We start from the raw sequence: 21,053 nt of genomic DNA, 5'->3' as shown, positions 1-21,053 counted from the left end.
GAGGCGTGCGAATGGGGAGCAGAGCCCCGGCTGCGCAGTTGCCGCTGCCGTGCAGGCCCGGCCATGCCGGCACTGCCGCCACCGCACAGGCCCAGCCATGCAGGCGGGCCACCACCGCGCAGGCCCGGCCACACAGGCGTGTCACAAAGCATTTTTAATCATGTTCAATTCCACAGATGCTTCCTTCTTCACAAGACACAGCAATAAAATACTGTAGATTTTGGAGTTGTTGCAGATTCTCTTTTTCTCCTTTTTCTCTTTGTACATATTAGCTTCTGATTTCCAGAGACTCTTTTTTATAAAGATTTTTGCTATTGGGTGCATGTGCTCACCAGAGAGACAGAAAGACAAAGGGAGAAATCACCCCCCCCACACACACAGGGGGATGGCCACACTGCAATTCCTTCTCCTCCATTCTCCTCCCAGGACTTTGGGCATCCATGCGCACACACCCGGCATGGGTTTCAAACCATCAGTCTGGGATTTGAACCATGTTCAGCCATGTGGGAGTCTAGTACCTTAACCACTATGCCACCTATTGGCCCCTTATTTTTTGTCATTATGAAAATTAAGTCAATTCTCAGAAAAAGGATATGTTACCTCTTTACACCTTAGTAGGTGTAGACTCTAAGCCCGATTGTGAATAATTATTGATGATAGTGCAGTAAAATGTTTTTCCTGTTGCAAAGGAATTTCAGTTATTACTAATGCGTTTGGGGGACAAACTATTCCTTATTAAACTAGGAGTTTCTTTGGTACTCCCTGATATTGCTCCACTTCGGTGGCTGCCTTGAATGTGCACAGTGAGCAGAACAGTCCATCTTTCCCTCTGCTGGCCCTTCACTCCATAGATATGGAATCAGCCTGCAGCAAGTTGCTCATCTAAACAGGCAACCACTGCTGACAGTGAGACTGGAAGGATTCAGGCATCATTCCTTCAGTCAGTGTTTCCTTCATTCATTCCATAAATGAGCATAGAGTGTCTAAAACAGGTCAGACACCTTGTTGGATGATGACGATTGAAAAATGAATTGAGCAATGCCACCGCTAATCAGGGAGCCTGTGGTTGTATGTATGTGTGATAGAGTAGAAGGCAAGGAATTTGGAGCACAAGTACTGTCTTCAGTGTTTGAGTCTTAGCTCCATTTACATTTATATCTAATGTCCCCTGCTGTAATTCCTAAATTTTAACAAGCATAAGGTATTTGGTGGGGGGACAGGGGAGAAAGAGAATTTCAGTCACATTAGTCCAGATAGTTTCCTAAACTAATATAAGGTTGTCCATACAGCTAAAATTTAGAAAGGATTATTTGAAAGTTGGTTAAGGAGGACTTGTAGAGCCTTAAAATATAAAATAGAGCTTTAAATGTTAGAAATATTATAATATTACCAGAATTGAGAGTGAGCTCTTATATAAGTGATGTAACTAAGTGACAGAACTTGCCAGTCTACTCAGATTTAACTTTATTTTCTTATTTGCATACATATGCGTGCATGTGTGTATGTTGTGTTTGTGTGTGTGTGTGTGTGTATTTTTAAACTAACTCCCACACTACATAGCATTACTGCTAGTAATGAAATGACATAAGCATTAATGGTCATTTCTTTTTTCTTTTTTTTTTAAACAGAGATTTTTGCTATAGAGCATATACACTCACCAGAGAGAAAGAGAGAGACAGAAAGTCAGAAATCACCCCATGGTGGAGACGGCCACACTGCAATCCCTTCTCCTCCCGGGATCTTGGACAGCCATGCATACATGCCCAACATGAGTTTTAAGCTGCCAGGTCCAGGACTCGAACCATGGTTGACTATGTGAGAGTCCAGAAACATAACCATTACATTGTCTGCTGGTCTCAACAAATGGTCATTTCTTACTTGCTTAGTTTACATGTGGACTTGTGCAACTTTTTTTTTTTTTAAAGTTTTGCTATAGAATGTGTACATTCACCAAAAGAGACAGAGAGAGAGAAGAAAAGCAAGGAAAAGTGTGAACTCACACCCCCTCCCCCAAGGGGGATGAACATATCACAGTCCCTTTTCCTCCATTTCCTTTTGGGGATTTGGACATGCAAGCACATGTGCCTGGTATGTTTTTCAAGTCACTGGATCTGAGACTCTAAATGCACAGATGGCCATTTGGGATCCAGCTCCTTAACCTGCACACCACACAGCTGGCCTGTGTTTGTGCAATTTTCAACTCTGAAGAAAGTAGTCACTAAAAGCACTAAGAGAAAAGAAGGAACTAAAAGAAAAGAAGGAAGAGAATGTGAGGATGTCATATTTTCTCTTTTCAACATGAACCGTATTTCTTTTTTCATCTTTCAAGTTTTGAACATCCATTAGAAGCTAAGATATAAATGATTAAAAATATTTTTATGATTGCAAGTCATTTGCTTAATTAACCACCCATATAAGTGATATGATTTACTATTAAAATATTTTTAAAAATTTATGTTGCTGCTTTAATTCTATTTAAACATGCATTTTCATTCTCTGAGGAAGTTTGCTAGTCGTCAAGATTTAATATCTTTTTTGGTGGAATCAATTCAAGTATTTTGAAATTTTCATAAATTATATTCCACGCCAAAGTTTAATTTATCTGTAGGCAGTATTTATGGATCTTTCTGGCTGAAAGGTGTATATAAAGATAGAGCAAACTTTTTTACCATTTCATGAAAATTTCATGTAACTATGAAATTATCATATGGACTGAATATGTGATAAACTTTGTGCAAGTCAAAAGGGAGAGGAGGCAGCTGTGTTTCATGGCAGGTTTTTATCTCCAGACGTTTCAGTTAAATTGATCAGAAACTCAACGAGCTGTATGAGCATGTCGATGGGCTGGAGGAGATATCTTGCCCGAGCAGGAGCCAAGGTCAGCTGCGGCAAGAGCACCTGCTTCTGTTATGTTTCTCTCCAATAAGGCCCATCTCGGATGTTACTCTGCTTTATCGAATTTGTCTTAATGTACTTGAAGAAGAACAAATGCTGTTGGAGGTCATTCTGGTCTGTTGGTTTGAAATTTATTGCTTAGTGCTCAGCAATATACTCATTTAGAAATATCAAGAGGCAATCACAGAAAGAAAACAGAAAAGTTAATAGACACAAAAATGAAAAGTTATCTGCTGATGATAAGGTATGTACAGTAATGTCTGACTTGACTAGTATGCACTGTATTCGTGCTAAAAGCTGTCTTGTACACTATAAAGATGTACAGTGATTAAATGTTAAAAAAAAGAAATATCAGGTGGCTAAAAAAGCTGAAATCCCCACATTTCCATTTTGTATAGTTTAATTGTATAGTTCAATAAATAAACAAATAAAGAAGCTCTGCTTAATTATCAGAGCCAAAATGACGAACTGCATTCTCTATCATTCAGAAAGCTAGAGACACTCAATATTTACATTTGCTAGGCAGGAAATGACAACATTGGCATGTACTTCTTTACTGGAATAGATTGAGTGTGACATTACTTAAATATTAATTTGAATATGTCTGTCTAGGTACCTTTGGCCAGTGAAGGATCTTTCAATCAAAATGAGCACCATTCAAAATGATAGTTGTTAGCCCTGCTGCCGTGGCCATGAGTATTTCCTGAGTACCAGAAACAGGCTGCATTTGACAGAATAGGTTGCACCTCTGGGCACTGTCCCTGGCATTGGCATATGACAGGTTGAAATGCTGATACATGAGTCAATGCATGCTGCACTCCAAGACTCAATATTTTTACCTTCAGGCTCTTTAAACACCGTGGTAGTGAAAGACTTTGCAACCATGCCATTTTCCTGGTTACATTTCTTTACAATAATAGGAAAAAAATTATAACAAGTAGCTTTTGGAATGTATTCTTCAGGCATTGGGTAGCTCGCCATTAGAGCTGTTGTTGGTAGGACCAGCAGTAATGGCTATGTTGCTGGACTCCCATGTAGTCGACTGCGGTTCGCATCCTGGACTCAGTGGCTTAAACTCACGCTGGGCACGTGTGCATGCATGCCCAAGATCCCGAGAGGAGAATGGAGGAGAAGGGATTGCAGCATGGCCATTCCCCCTGGGGAGTGATTTTTCGCTTTCTATCTCTATGTTTCTCTCTGACTTTCTGGCGAGCGCACGCGCCCAATAGCAAAAACCTCTCCAAAAAAAAGAAAGAACTGTTGTTGGTATCACTGATTCAAACTTGATGAATCAGAGGCAAAAGTAAGCCATGTTATTCCTTACTAATGTGTTCTTTAATGTATGAGGTGAGAGAAGTCTCAGAACTCCTCTCCATTGTAGAAAGGGAAATGAAGAGATCTGAGCAGTTAAGTGTGCATTCTAGGTCAGCTGACAACAAACCAAGGGGGCTAGGTAGAAAATTAATAGCCAAAGTATACAAATGTCGTCATCTGCAGAAGGAAAGTGAAGAGTCTGGTAACTGATCTTTTAAGACTTGATCTACTGTCTGCGTGTGCATATCAGGATGACAATCACACTTGTCCTCACACACGTGAATGTGATTCTCTGAATCAGACAGAACATCTTTCTAAATATGCTGCAATTATTGAGTGGATATATTTTGTGAAGATGTGGGCCTGTGAGTCTCATTGTATGACTTTATTTCTTACATTTTCTTTATTTTTTTTTTCTTTTGTGGGCTGATTTTTAATTTTTCCCCAGCCAACTGCTCTATTTGTGTTGAAATAAACTGAAGTTACTCCAAACTTACAGTCCCCTGGGGAAAGTACTACATTGACTTGATAAATCATAAAATTTGAAGAGATCCCCCAAATCACTGCTTCCAGACTGGAAGGGAATTATTATTCCTATTTCAGGTAAAGTGCGTCAACCTCAGCTAGACTGGTTTAGCATGTACATTAACTTTGTGCTTCATAAACTTGTGTCCTGTGGTGTGACACAACCATTTAGATGGCTGCTATGATCTCTCTCTGGAGTGGTTACTTATCGTTGATCTTATGAGTGAAGATGACGTAAAGATGACTTTCCTGACTCATACCACTAGGGCTTTCAATTTGAGAAGAGGTAATAACTCTCACAGCATATGAAGGGTATACATTATTTTCACCTTAAAAAATAATTGGGAGCCAAATGATGTATAGCGATCCAATGTATAATAATATTATAATTACACCATAAAAAAATTTAAAGTTTAAAAAAGAAAAGTTAATTGCTGATGATAATGTATATGGTAACTGATATGCACTGTATTTGTGCTGGAAAAAAGCAATGCTGTATTCTTTATAGATATATAGTGCTTAAATATAAATTTTTAAAAATTAAAATAATTGGGGGCCAGCCTGTGGCCTGGCATTTAAAGCCACAAGATCCCAATGTGTGACTGTGCCGCAGCTTAAAAAACATGTTGGGTGCCTGTACATGCTTTCTTAAAATGCCAAAAGGAGAAATGGAGGAGAAGAGCACCCATGGAGGTGCTTTCTCACTTTTCTTCTCTCTCTGACTCTCTGGCAAGCAAATTCATCCTCTAGAAAATTTAAAAGATAAGGGACCAGCAGTGAGCGTAATAGCTATGTTGCTGAACTCCCATGTAGTTGACTGCGGTTCGAGTCCCAGACCCAGTGGCTTAAAACTCATGCCGGGCGTGTGTGTGTGTGTGCCCAAGGTCCTAAGAGAATGGAGGAGAAGGGATTGTGGCATGGCCATCCCCCCTGGGGAGGTGATTTCTTGCTTTCTATCTCTCTGTCTCTCTCTGTCTGTCTGGAGAGTGCATACACCTTATAGCAAAAACATCTCCAAATAAAAAAATTTTAAAGATAATACTTGTAAAACCGTCTTTTACCATATTTATTACACTAAAGCAGTTATGCATGAGGATGATACTAATTATGCCAAAGGTGAAGAAATACTTGTCTTTTCAACAGTATTTACATTTCTCAGTATTATTCCTAATTTTCCCCAGAAAAGGTTTATTTTTAAACATTAAATACTATATCAAATATACTTGAATTATTTTTCTAATTAAATCAAATTTAATATATGACTTCTGATGTTCCTCTTAATAATTACATAAGGGATATTGTTCTGGTAAGTTTAACAAGTAGGTAAGAGAGCTCCAGATATTAGCAGACAGGTCCTATGGGTGCCTTACATTAGTTGCAGAATAGCAACGCCTTGAAGATCCCCCTATGTCACTCAAAATGCTTCTTTAATGGAAAAAAAATGATGAAGAGTCACCCGGCTCCTCATCTATCTTCCTTCCCTGAAACAGGACTGCTCCACAAAATCAGATACTTACAGCTGGAACAGGTTTTGAAAGAACATTGGTTCTATTTTTATAGTCAGGGAGGTAAATGATTAAATAATCCCTTCAGTAAAATGTTGCCTCTTCTTGAAAAAATTGGCCTTTTTTATTTTCTCTCTATTGGCCAAGAGTCAGTCATGCTATCTTTTTCAAAGGGAAGTTCAACTTGGCTTCATTTTCTCATGCAGCCCAGGAAGAGAGGCCTTGAGATTTAGACCACACAAATACGCATTGTAAGAAGCAGTAATTTGATTCTCCTGGCACTTCCAGGTGTCAACATTTATAACTCAGAAAAGAAAGGAAAAAGTAGAACAGAACAATTTATGTGAAGCTGTGATTATAATTGTAAAAAAGAAACTCAAGTCAAATTTTTCTAGAAAATAAAATAGTACTCCCTGAGCATTCCTGAATCGAGTCAGAGGGATGGTGGAGAGATGAGCAGTTGTTTGAGCCTTTTTTAAATTCAAAGTGCCACTGAGATCATGTGACCAGGGAAGCCTCAAGTTGGAAAAGAGCAAGCTCAGTGAGGCAGGCCGATGCCAAGACTCTGCCTAGAGCTAAGTGAGCCTGTTTTAATTTCTCCAAGTCTTTGACAACAAAGCTGATGGCTCAAAGGAAAAGGTGAAAAGCAGAGAGCAAAAGATGGGACGAATAGGTAGTCCACACCCTCTTCAAAGTGATATTGGCAGAATTATAATAGTCGCTCATTTTGCTATCATTTCTTCTCATCCTGTGAGAAAAGAATTTGAATTCAAAGCCATTTCAATAGCAAAGGCAATCTTGTGGAAGAGTAGGTGAAAATACCATGTTATAAACGTTGAGCTTCATTATCCACTTCTCGGGCTAAAGGGCAAGGATGTGAGGACCCTGTGGCAGACTCTGGAACATGCTGTCCAAGTCTCTCTTCAAGGAAGGACTTATTGCCCTTTGCTTAGGAATGCTGTCCACAGACAGTCTTCACCTTTCTGCCCTTTCAGGGACTGCCCCAGCTGCAGAGAAACACTTGGTCAAGGGCATGTCCTTCTCAGGGTGATTTCTATCCAGTGACTGACTAAAGCCAAGGTGTAAAAGCCCTGCCCATTTGGCAAAGGAAGGACATTTCCAACTAGCCTAGCCTGACACTCCCCAGGGGCTGTGCTCATTTGTAGGCTCGCCTACTAGTTCACTTCTCAGTCTTTTCCTACTGTGTTTGACTCCTCTCTACAACAGTGATTCCCCAGAACTCCAAGCAATGTTTTGCCCCCTAATTCCACCTCAGAGACTTTTTGCTGGAGAATCCAACCTTGGAGATTTCATATGCAACATACAGATACACACTTAAAAGTCAACTTAATATTCTTATGGAAGCATTTATTCTCTATTTTTCCCAAAGAATATACATAAAAATAATGCCTCCTCCATTTTCACCTTTTTCCAAAATACTCTTTAAAGCTAATGGGAACTCAGTGAATTTGCATATTTTTGCTTTATTTCTTTCTGAAAGTCTTATCCTTTGAATTAGAGTGGACCTGTCCCCAAATCTGTCTGAAGACTGCTGTTCATTGATGGTACAGATGTTCGATGAATAGGAGTAACAATTGCCATCAGGGGAGTCTCTACTGGTATCCCCCTCCTTCTATGAACCCACACAACACTCCTCATTATATTTTCCTGATCATCACCTCTGTCCCCTCAACAAACGCTCATTTATCTTTATGTCTCCTGGACCTAGTGACATCTCTTTGTTACATTTGTGTTCAATTAATGTTGGTGAATTAGTAAAAATGAGTGAACACAGAGTTCCAGATATTGGCAGTTCCACCAGTAGTTTTATGGTTCTGGGGAAGTCGTTTACGTTCTCTGAGTCTCAGTTATTCCATCCGCCCACTGGGCATAATAATAATCACCATCTCACAAATTAGTTTTGAAGATTGGACCTGGCCATGAATGCACATCTTCCCCAAGGGATCTCCCATTAAATGTTAATAGATGAGAGATGCAAGCAAAAGACCATTTCAAATGGGAAATGATCTGTCTCAACCTCAGTGGAATAATGAGTCACTCCTTCTGGATATTTGGGGAACTTGACATTCAAAGGACACACTCAATCGGTGTAACAGCTCCAGGGAAGGGTCCTTTCTTACAGTGGATTTCATTCCTTCTCAAAAATTAGCAAGTGTCCCTACATGTTAGTATATAGAATGTGTCAATGCCTCAAAAGCTGAGGGGAAGGTGTTTCACGAAGGGGAAAGTTACTATCACCATTTTCTTAGCTGCAAATGGTAGAAAAACTTTCAAAGCCACATTTTCCAGTTGCTGGTGTCATTCACACACATTCAAGTCCAAAGAGATATTTCCAGGTTATGCTGCCATTGCTATTGCTCTTCCCCTTCTCTGTCCACTAAACCAGGCTTCTTATAGAGAAAACTGTCTGATCTGGTAGTGAGAGCCTGAGTCCCCAGCAGAGATGTTTGCTCCATTTGTAATTCAAGGATACCTTTAGTTTCGTGACATAAACTAAAAAAGTCTGTCACACTTTCACATGTGTGTGCTGCTCCTCTGAGCTGTCATGATCCTTGCTCAGAGACTGCCCTCTCTTGGGCTGGGCTGAGAATAGAGCAGAAGCAAAAAGTCAGATCATATTTCAGTTTTGTTTTTAATTGCAATAATTTTCTTAAACAAAATTCACTCTTCATCCTCCTAGGGAATCAGGCTTCTATCCTTACTTCCTGCCCAAGACTCTTTGAAGGCCAGTGGTTTTTCTCAGTTTAGTATGTATCTTTTGTGTGTGTATGAAGTTTATTTCTTTCATGAGGAAGAGAAAATAAACTCAGCAACAGGATCATGGGCATATGCATATACACTCAGTGTGTATGGGTCAATCTGAAAACCTAACCCAGATCTTCTCTGTGGCCTCCAGAATTGTTGAGCCTTGTGCTACTGTTGCCCTTCCACTGATGGACTCGTTTGCACTATTGCTAGGACAGGAAGGGAGTTAGGAAAATTCTCCCATTCACTGCCCTCTGCCCTTCTTCCTCCTTTTTCTCACATTCCTCTTCTACCATAACTTATCCAAGTGTTTTCTGAGTACATGTTCTATTGTAGGCAGTGAGGACATGGGGCTGAATGAAGTCCAATTGCTATTTAAGGAGTCCAGCCTGTGGGAGGTGGGGGGCGGGATGCGAAAACATATCCTTCATGTCAATTGCTATTTAAGGAGTCCAGCCTGTGGGAGGTGGGGGGGATGTGAGAAAATATCCTTCATGCTGGAGATGTGAATGAGCAGGCAAAGGATACACAACTCCTAACTCTGTGAAGAGGCAGACTGAGACTTTATTCGTCATACTCCATGTAACAATTTTCTTCTTCTCTTTTCCTTATACTGGAGAAAGAAGGATAATATAAACTGACTTTAAGGAGTCCAGCCTGTGGGAGGTGGGGGGGATGTGAGAAAATATCCTTCATGCTGGAGATGTGAATGAGCAGGCAAAGGATACACAACTCCTAACTCTGTGAAGAGGCAGACTGAGACTTTATTCGTCATACTCCATGTAACAATTTTCTTCTTCTCTTTTCCTTATACTGGAGAAAGAAGGATAATATAAACTGACTCCCATATCTTAAGACATTCAGCAGTCTGGGGCTTGGGTGAGTGCTAGGTATGTAGGGAGCAATCTCTTACCTGATTTAGGTAGTGAGAGCCTGAGCCCCCACCAGAGATGGGTGCTCCATTTGCAATTCAAAAATACCTTTAGTTTCGTGACATAAACCAAAAGTGACTTTGACATGTGTGTGCTGCACTTGCTCATTCAGGTGTCTGGAAATACAATGGAAGCCCAGAAATCTCAGGATCTCAGAAAGACCTGCGTCCTCCTCGGAGTGCCCACATGGTCACTGTCTGTGGGAGTCCCAGGATCAAAAACTTCCGCCACTCCATATACTGCACAGTTACCTACTTTGGCCTGAGGCTTATGTTAAAGTAGTGAGTTGGTGCTTCTCTCAGTAATGGGGTCAGGTGCCCTTCTGCCTCCCTTTCCCCTGCTAGTCCCTGAAACTTTTGTTCCCAAGGACTTTCCTCCCTACCTTTCACCTTCCATCCTGTTCCTTTCCAGAGAAATTGATTTATCAAGTATATGGAGGTAGAGCCTGTATCAGGAAGAGGTTGTTATCCTGAAGGCCATATTTGTGTCTAGGCTCACTAGGTGCTTCCCCCACAGCCACTAATAAGAAATAAGCTCTGCCAGGGGGAATCTGCTCTAGAAGCAAGAGTAGATGGCAGGAGACAAATTACATACACACACATGTGCACACACACATGTGTGGGGACCTTAAAAAATTCATGCAAAATACATATTATGAAAAATTTTTGCATGGATTTCAAAATTTTGGCATCTAAATGAACTCATACTTTAATTCTATTTGCCATTTTTTAAAATATATGCATATACATTTCCATTTCTTTTTAAAATAATTTAAGCATAATTTCTAATGAATGATTTATTGCAATTTCTAATTAACAAAAAAATTAATATTTTTTCAGGATACAGTGGTTTTTCAAAAAAAATATGTACAAGTGTAATAATTATACAAGGAAAGGGACATAAATATCTCCATCATCTTTAACATCTATCATTATCGGGACCAGCAGATAGCATAATGGCTATGTCACTGGACTCCCACGTTGCCGACCACGGTCAGAGTCCCAGACCCGGTGGCTTGAAACTCATGCCAGGCGTGTGTGCGTGTGTGCCCAAGATCCCGAAAGGAGAACGGAGGAGAAGGGATTGCGACATGGCCACCTCCCTGGGGGATGATTTCTCGCTTTCTGTCTCTCTGTCTCTCTCTGTCTGTCTGGTGAGTGCATGCGCCTATAGCGAAAAATACCTCTCAAAAAAAAAAATCTATCGTTATCTACTGTTGTGTGCATATGAAATTTGCTCTACTGGCTATTTGGTGATAAATATTGAATGATTACCAGCACTCTTTACTGTACTACGGTATTCTATACCTCATTCCAAGTAGTCACTTCCCCTTTCAGGTTCTTGGTACTTACACTTGCTATCTCTATGCAATCCAGACTTTTACCTTCTGCTGATGAATGAGAGCATATTTACCTTCACAATCTGGCTTATTGCACTTAACACTTTCTTAAAGGTTCATCCATTTTGCCTCAATTGATAGGAATTTATTCTTTTTGTGGTAGAATAGTATTCAATTTCTTCATCATAATACCTCAAGTATTCTAGGGTTTTTTTTTTTTTTTTTTTAGAGATTTTCACTGTAGGGCGCGTGTGCTCGCCAGACAGACAGAGAGAGACATAGAGACAGAAAGTGAGAAATCACCCCCCAGGGAGGATGGCCACGCCGCAATCCCTTCTCCTCCATTCTCCTCTCGGGATCTTGGGCACGCACGCACACGTGCCCGGCGTGAGTTTTAAGCCACCGGGTCCAGGACACGAACCGCGGTCGACTACGTGGGAGTCCAGCGACATAGCCATTACGCTAACTGCTGGTTCCCATGTATTCTAGGGTTTTTAAGCCTAGAACTTCTCTCTCTTTCTTTCAGAGCATGCTGTATTAAGTTTGGTCTAGTTCCATTACTTTTTATCCATTCATCCTCATTTTCTTCTCCCTTCTCTTCTACAAAGCCTTCTTCTTTTCTTCCTTTTATTCATGAAGGCCATTTAACCTATAGATGCCAGAATTCTTAGCAGAAAGCTGTGGATGACAATGCATCCACTTTATAAAAGACTAAATAACATTTCAAAGTATTTCTAGTGTTTCAATATTTTATAATAGTCATTCTTTTTATTTTTATTAAACTTTTCCCAATCATTGTGCATTGTGGGGTTAACATCCTTCCATAACAATGCTATGCTTTCTAATAATAAGTAACATCATTCCTTTTACAGGTTTTTGCTATAGGGCACATGTGCTTGCCAGAAAGACAGAGAGACAGAAAGCGAGAAATCACGCCCCAGGGGGAATCACCATGCCGCAATCTCTTCTCCTCCATTCTCCTCTCAGGATCTTGGGCAGGCACGCACATGCACCTGGTGTGAGTTTAAGCCACTGGGTTTGGGACTTGACTACATGGGAGTCCAGTGACATAGCTGGTCCCCAGTAACATCATTTTAATCAATAATGGCAGTTAGTGTGGAAATATAATCTTCAAAATAGAAAAAAATTATGAGTCATACATGAACAGAAAATGAACATGTCAGATTTTTTTAACTTTAAAAGAATTTGTTATTATAATAATCTTATCTATATTACATTGAATCACATATAACTTTACAGTGCTGCCAAAGACTTTTTAAACCCATTAATTAATGTGGAAATTAGTAAGATGTTATGACCAGTTTAAAGAGCATCCAAAAAGTAGCATATTTTATAGGCAACCTAATAGCTAAAGAGTTAGATAAAACTATTGAGTGAGATATAAAGCCATTTACTGTTCAGGTCATGTTTGGAATTGTCTACAATACTAGAAAGAAATCCTTTATATCACTGGACAAAATTATACCTTTTTTCTTTTTTGCTTTATTTTAGAGTTTTAGCCATTTTTTTTTCTAGCAACAGAGCTGCTGCTCATCTCAAAGATGTCACATTGTTGCCATCACTCCCACAAAGATGCTGGAATGACAAAAAGCCGCAGCATAACTTTTGCACTTTGGTGTTGAAATATCAAGACAATACTAATGGGTTGGATTGTGGAACTGCTGGGCCCTAATCTGCTCTTACTGCTATTCTGATTGCAGGCAACTTTTGCATTTTTATTAGTTCCTCCATGAAATCACTCTGGGTCAGGTGAAATTACTAATAACAGAAAATTATTAAAGTTTATCACTGTAGGCTTTCACTTCACCTATTTATTTCTTTGAATTAATTTGTGACTCAACTTCTAGGAAGTATCCATTCTGGACCGAGATAAGATTTTTCCAGTTGAAGTAAAACAAAACTTTAAAAATGAGGGACCAGCAGTGGGCATAATGGCTACATCGCTGGACTCCCATGTAGTCGACCGTGGTTTGAGTCTTGGACCAGGTGGGTTAAACTCACACCAGACATGTGTGTGTGTGTGCCCAAGATCCCGAGAGGAGAATGGAAGAGAAGGGGTTGTGTCATGGCTATCCCCCCTGGAGGGTGATTTCTCACTTTCTGTCTGTCTGTCTCTCTCAGTCTTTCTGGCATGCGCACACACCCTATAGCAAAACCTCTCCGAAAGAAAAAGAAAAAAGAAAACTCATGCTGGGCATGTGTGCATGCATGCCCAATATCCTAAGAGGAGAATGGAGGAGAAGGGATGACGGCTGTGACCATTCCCCCTGAGGGGGTTATTTCTCACTTTTTGTCTTTCTCTAAGCACATTCACCTTATAGAAAAAAAATAGGATTAAAAGAAATGAGAGGGTGTTACTAAACATATTTGTTCTTTATCATGATATGTTAAACTTGCTGGCACTATAGAATTTGAAATCTATGTCCAAAATGCACCCAAACTTCAGTAGGCTGTTGACTGTAGGTGAGATAGTCCATATAGAAAACCAACCATTCCACATTCAAGGAGAGAGAAGTGAGAGAGAGTTAGAAAGAGAGAAAGGAAAAAAGGGAGTGTTGTACTAATTTTTGTGAAATAGAAGCTAGATTGGAACGTTCAGTGTTTTTTTAGAAGAGTATTTTCAGCAAAGTTTAGCTTCAGCCTGTGCAGGAAGAGACAGGCACACATGAGAGAAATAAAGACTCCGTGGCTTGTGCTTAAGTAGAGCACCGAGAGTTAAGATGCTTCTCTGAAAGCGATGGGCATTTGTTGAACTGACACATGGAGGTTATCAAAGACAGACTTAGACTGATGATAGTAAAGCTTTTAAAAGGTGATTCATACCCAGTCCAAGAAAATATCATCATAATGAACTCATCTGATACCAAGAGCCACCGGACTAGTTTCAAATAAAATTGCTTCCAGCTAGGTCAACGAATTAAAGATTTAAGTTTTCTAGAAGAGTCATATGGAAGCCAAGAAGATAGATAAACACATACGTGTATACCACTAGGAGGACGAAGAAATGTGAGTAGTAAGAAGGAGACAGAAGAATGACAGGTGAGATACTGACACAAGTTGTCTAATTTAATAGTTCTTTTTAGGATTTTTGTTATGGAACAGTCTGAAGGTTTTGAAGATCTCCAGAGCTGGTATGATTCCTGACTCGGCCATTTAAAATGCTTAACTTTGGTCAATGCAATTTCTCTGATGCTAAGTTTTCACAAATATGTCATGGGGATAATATGAAAAACATCTTTCCCATTGAAAATTCAAGAAATTTAGTATAAAATTTCCATCATACAATTAGTAGGTTTAATTTTATTTATTTCAATTATTTGAATTCTGAGTCTCAAAAAGTGTGCAGATCAAAACTGAACGTCATGAGAGGATAGTTATTTTCCAGTTTTAAACTCATCTACATGCTCTCTATCATACGAAAGTTCAAATATATAAACTATAAAGTAAATCACTTATATTGATAATTAACAGAAAGGAAAGACTAAACTAAAACAAACAAACATATGTAAATATCTCTTCTAGGACTATGCAAATAAAAAAAATGCTAAGGAAAGTGTGAATGTATTCTTCAAAAAAACATCAATAATTTAGAGAGACATAACTTATATCTACCATATCAATGACAACTCTTCAATAGATCTTAAGAAAAGCTATTTCTTAAAAGCCATGACAGTATTTATATGATTATTTAGTGAATAACCTTCTGGCGTTCATTTTTCCATAGAAAAATCACTATAGTATACTTGGCAATGTTTCTATCTTCATAAGATAAATATCCCAATTATGTTGATGATTCAATCCTTAAACTTCTTCCTGAAATAAAGCAAAATGTAGCTTTTTTTTTTTTTTTTTGGAGAGGCTTTTGCTATAGGGCACATATGCTTGCCAGAAAGACAGAAAGACAGAAAGGAAGAAATCGCCCCCCCCCCCAGGGAGATGGCCACATCTCCATCCCTTTCTCCTCCATTCTCCTCTCAGAATCTCAGGCACACACACATGTGCACCCAGCGTGAGTTTAAGCCACGGGGTCTGGGACTTGAACCTTGGTCAATTACATGGGAGTCCAGGGACATAGCCATTACACCAACTGCTGGTCCCCAAAATGTAGCTTTTTAAAGGTAAGATTCTTCAGGGGAATATGTGTATATGAAGGGTAATATCTATATACATAAAGGGAAAAATGTACTTCAAACCTGAAGACATTAACAGTTAAAATTTTGGTTCATTTTTAGTTATTTTTTATTAATTAGAAAAAATCTGTAAATTAGAAAAAATAATAATCTACATGTCAAGCATTACTTATTGATATTTAGACACCTATTTTATTAGGGTGTCAAATACTTATACTGGTTATAATGTAAATACTTGTGTAATAATAATGCTATATCTTTATTTCGTCAAAAAAAGAAAAACAATTTTAGACTAAGGAAAATGTTACAGAGTTAAGTTTTTTTCTTTCAACCATACAGTGAGCTGTACACAGAATGAGATGTAAATAAGTAAAGAGGAAATTATATTTGGGCACTAGTCAAAAACTTACATATCCATAATGGCCAGGAAAGCCATATGAATGAATGAAGTGGCTGGTTCTGTTGGGGCATATGGTCAGATGGAGGATAAAAGTCTGGTTTTAAAGGAACCAGCTCCTGTTAGCTGCAGCAGAGGTTTGCCATGTAGGAAAGAAGTCTCACTGTCAACAGATCTAACTTTTCAATGAAAGCTTTATTATTAATAGAACTTTAAAAATATGTCTCCCTTGTTTAAAACTGACAACAAATAAAAATTATGAAATACAGAGAGGTCAGAAAAATACATGACCAAAAAACAGGTGTCTATGTGTGCATGTGTGTGTTTTCAGTTACAGAGGTGGGCTAGGTCAGGCAATGGTGTGCATGGACAAAAATAACACATCATGTAAAAAGAACATGTAGAATCCAAAGCCCAGATAGACTAGCTAGGCATAGCATTGGGAAGCCATACATACCTCAGAATGTCTGGGACCCTGAAGCCAGAGCAGAGAGTATGGGGAAGGAAATTATTGAGGTAAGGAAAGACAAATCTCCTGCTGCTATTAGCTGTGCCCAGTAATTTCAGTTTGATTCTCCGGACAAGGACTAGTCTCTGAAGAATATTAAACAGGAACAGGAAAACTGAATTTTCACATTTGCATCCATTCTGGCTGCAGAGTAGTGACTGTTTGGGAAAAGAAATGGGTAAAAATGTGGAATATTGCAGGATTGTTGCAGGATTCAGTGAGGATGAGTGAGATCATTTCCAGAGTATGGATCTGGATGTAGAAAGAAGATTGATCCAGATTTATCTGGAAGAGCAAATCCAGAGTACTGGATTGCAGAAAGAGGGTTGTGCGAGAGGAAGGGGAGAAGATAACTGTTGCATTTTTGCACAATGTTTAAGTTTCATAGAAGATTCACACCTCCAGCAACACTGCACATAGCAGCTAGTGTCAGCAGAGAAAGCAGAGACCTAAAATCAATCTGGGTCTCTGTGTGCATGTTTATGTGGCAGTGATGATGAAGCATCTTTCTAAAATTATTTTATCCCTCGTCTACATATTCCTCTCCATAAAGAACAATCTTATCTCTAGTTTTTCTCTTTTGTGAAAAATAGAAAACACTCAGGCAAAAACTGATATTTAGTCTATTGTGCAATTTAGTTCCTGGCTTGTGTCTCTGTTTTGTCTGCACCTGAAATTGAAACAATTCTCTTGTTTTGGGGCATTCTCTCCAAGCTAGGTATACTGCAAATTTCAGGGAATACATTATTGCCACAGAAGCCACCTCAGTCACCGTCTCCATTTATAAACTTGTTGTCTAAGTCGTACGTGAGAAAGTGCGCAATAGATCTTGCATTCTCTATCTCTGCTAGGAAAAAAAAACGACTCTAACAAGACATATAAGGAACAATTCAAATCCTCCATGAAAAATGGCTACAAAATAACAGAAACAAAATAAAACTTACATTGGACTGGGTAAATCTTCCCTTCCTGTTCTATACACTTTCTAGAAAAGAAATGATGACCCTTCTTCTCTGACCTGTTTTTGTTTTATAATTGATTTATCTTGTGGTTAAAAGGAGATTTACTCACGAAAATTGAGACAGACAGGAGAATGCAATTTGGGTTTGACCTCCTGGCTTGCTTGGGTGTCACTTACCAGAACTGAAAATACAACGGAATTTTATCATTACTTTGAAATGAGAGACTGGATTTAACTCCCAGGAATATTCTTTCTCAGTCTTCAGACACAGTCAATAAATGTCATACATACATTTACACATCTGACGACCTAGTATGATTTAGGAAGGCAGGCCCCACTCCCATGCCAGTCCTCCCACTACCCACATTTCTATTTTATTTTAGTTTAGTTTATTTTAGTTTAGTTTAGTTTAGTTTAGTTTAGTTTTTGCCTTCCCCTCATCCTATCTCAGACATCCCCAGGCCAAGATGACTGATATCAGATTTTTTTTTGAAAATCTGTCTATTCATTCTTTTAACATACAGCTTTGTTTCTTCGGCATCTGTATTCTCTATCCTAAGTAGGGCATTTGGAATTTCTATCTGATCCACTCTGAGGAGAATATATTTTTTACTGGCCATTGGCTGGACCAAGATTTAGTAAAGTTGTAAAACAGAGGGCTGAAAATGAATGAGGCTCAGACAGAAAATCCTGAAGCTACATAAAGAGAGGGAAATGCTCCTCTTGCCCTTGATGTTTCCTATCTGCCTTCTCCTCCTCTCCATTTATACTTTTGAAGGGCCTCGAAGGCCTGAGGGCATCCTCCATTCAGCTGTGTGTGTTCACTCAGGCTCAAGAATGTGAACTAAAATTTGGGTTCTTTCACTCAGGCTCAAGAATGTGAACTAAAATTGTGGTTAAGGGCAGGCTGCCCTTCTACCTTCTCTGCACATCTCCTGGAGTTTGCGGCTCCAAATAAATACCTGCCAATGGGACCTAGCTTAATTTTCTGGTTGCCTGTCTTTTAACAAACATTTTTCTGATACCAGAAGAATAGAATAATAGAATCTTAAATTTCCAAGGAGAAACATACACTTTGAAATCCTGAATCTTTCCTATTCTTGAGTAATTTGTAAGAGCATTTTAATATCTCTAAAACCATGAAGATGTACCTTCTGCAGTTGGGTTACAATCCTATTCTGTATTCCAGAAGGAAAATACATAAATTCCAAAGTCTAATTTGACGGTAAGCATTCATTTCAATCAGCACACATATAAAGGAACTTCAAAAGTTTGTGGGAAATCTAAATTAAAATATGAGTTTATTTTGGTGTCAAAATAACGGATTTTGGAAATCCATATATAGTTTCTTCATGGTACATGTTTTCCATGAGATTTTTGAAGACCCTTTGTATTTTAAGGATCTGGTTCTAGCCATTGTGAGGATTCAAGACAAGGGGGAAAGAAACAGCAATGATTGAGCATGTACTGTTTTCCTTGATTTATGATAAGCCTTATCATAAATATGTAAAGTAGATTTGTCCTTATTTTACAGATCAAAGTAGCTGTGGCTAGGGTGAATCTGTGATATACTTGGGTAACCAGCAAGTACAGAGTGATATGGACTTTAACTCTGCTTCTCTCTGGTCCTAAAGTCTTCCTTTTCCAACATATTGCACTGTGCTGCATAAGCATTAGGAAGTTTGGTGAAGTTTTCTACTTGATGCACCTACTAGCTTGTTTCTGATTTTACAGTCCCACTGTGCTTACCATTGCAGATGAAAGTATGCCACAGTTTGTGTCAAGATTTACTTTATTTTATTTGCAAGGAACATCATCATCTAAATTTCACTCTTAAAGCTGTGAAGTGCAAGAACAACAGTCTCTTTTTGGGGGGAGGGTGAATGGGGTGGAGCTTGGTAGAGAAAGGAGGTTTTTATTGTGGAAGGACATACTTTTTCCCCAGGCTTTTTGAACTCCTAAACTATCACTGCTAATCTTAAATGAAAGTTCAGCACGGCACAAGTTAACTGCTACCGATGTCAGTACGAATCTTGAACAGATTGAGTCCTATGATGCCTTACGATATTTTCCTTTTATTTTTTAGGGGGAACATCATCAAAACAGAAGGGCTTTCTGGGATGCATCCGCTCCTTACACTTGAATGGACAACAACTGGACCTGGAGGAGAGGGCAAAGGTCACTTCCGGAGTCAGACCAGGCTGTCCAGGACATTGCAGCAGCTATGGCAGCATTTGCCACAATGGGGGCAAGTGTGTGGAGAAGCATAGCGGCTACTTCTGTGATTGCACCAACTCACCATATGAAGGACCGTTCTGCAGAAAAGGTACATTTGGTACTCAAAATTCTCTTCATGCAGTGTTATAGCACCCACAGACAAAGGTCAAACCACATGGTATCCATGCCCTTCAACAGTCCTCATCATTTATTTTCCCTTGATTTGCCTCTGTTCAGAGACTCTGCATAGTCACTCTACATAATTACCGGTACTCATTATCACTGTGTGTAACGCCAGCATGCAATTGACCTGAATGTGTAAGTACAGGATGATGTGCTGACCATGGCCTTGGAGCTAGCTGAGCACTGGACACGATATCATTCCATTATGTTAGCTAGATTGTTGGTGACACACTAGTATTTTCAGTGCCAACTCTTCACTTCGTAAGTGTAATCAAGAGATGATATAATCTAGTGCTGAAGGCTCCTTAGAAGCACTTGAGTATCTTAAATTATGTTGACTACGAAGAGAATATGAGTAAATTCCTAAAAACAATAATATGTATCTAGTGAATTTTCTCTATTCTTCAGTGACCTAGGTCTGAGGCTTTGAAAACATGGCTTAGAAGTTCATAGTAGGTCATGATTGGACTAGCATTAGAAAAGTAAGAAATAACTGACCAAAGGGCTTTGTTCACACCACTTCCCAATCTTACGAATTTATGACATTGACAAAAGTTAATCATCATGATGACTATTCACTTTGGATAAGGAGTGATGGTCAGGGTGTAAATTCTCTAGATGAACTCGAGATACCTCCAGAAATTGTAATGTGTCATTATTTAGTGTAATAGTATTTTTAAAACATAAAAATAAAAATAATCGAGCTAGTATTAACCTTTGTAGTATTTTTAAGTTTATTTTATTGATAGAAAGTTTATTGAGCAAATAATGTAAACAGTATTTCAAGAACAGCATTTAAACTATTAAAATAAGCTGTTTTAATCATTCTGAGACATTGTATATATACAAACAATAATTACAATAATTAGTAATTTTTGTCAATTCATTAAACACATTTTCTAAGAACCTTTCTCAAGCAATGTTTTTATTAAGTCCAACTTACAGATGGAACTTAAAACAAAAGGAAAAAATAATCCAGTGTTTTCTTAGAAAAGCATATGATAATTTAAGCTCTTGACTCATTCGCACTGGCCTACTCCCTAGTTGGTTTGGTTTAAATTATTTGCTTATTATTGCTGGACGCATGTTATGCTCCTTCAAAGAATATTAATGGTATAGATATTAGGGACAATGGTATATTGGTCCTTTCATGGGAGCTTGAAATAAAAATAGTTCCCATCCCTGAAGGTTCTTTTTTAAAGGAAAATTTCAACTGTATTTATTTCTTCCATGAGTGAGAAATACAGAGAGATTGAAAGAGAGACAACACCCCCCAACAGGATGCTGACAACCCCATCCATCCCCAGCTTCAGCAAGCCCTGGATCATGGGCACGTGCATAATCTGTGTAATCGGGGAGA

The 21,053-nt window shown here is 38.8% G+C and overlaps 1 protein-coding gene across 1 annotated transcript in view; it reads left to right on the top strand.

The window, feature by feature from the left end:
- Window positions 1-21,053, top strand: part of CNTNAP5 (contactin associated protein family member 5) — a 561,684-nt gene that overhangs the window by 377,067 nt on the left and 163,564 nt on the right. The window contains exon 15 of the mRNA XM_027772830.1: window positions 19,380-19,619. Coding sequence (XP_027628631.1) covers window positions 19,380-19,619 — 240 coding nt within the window. The remainder of the gene's footprint in view (window positions 1-19,379; window positions 19,620-21,053) is intronic.

This window comes from Tupaia chinensis, unplaced genomic scaffold (assembly GCF_000334495.1).
Source record: "Tupaia chinensis unplaced genomic scaffold, TupChi_1.0 Scaffold000309_1, whole genome shotgun sequence".
Taxonomy (NCBI): Eukaryota; Metazoa; Chordata; class Mammalia; order Scandentia; family Tupaiidae; genus Tupaia; species Tupaia belangeri.
Note: the sequence above shows the minus strand (reverse complement) of the source record. Positions and strands in the feature narration are given on the sequence as shown.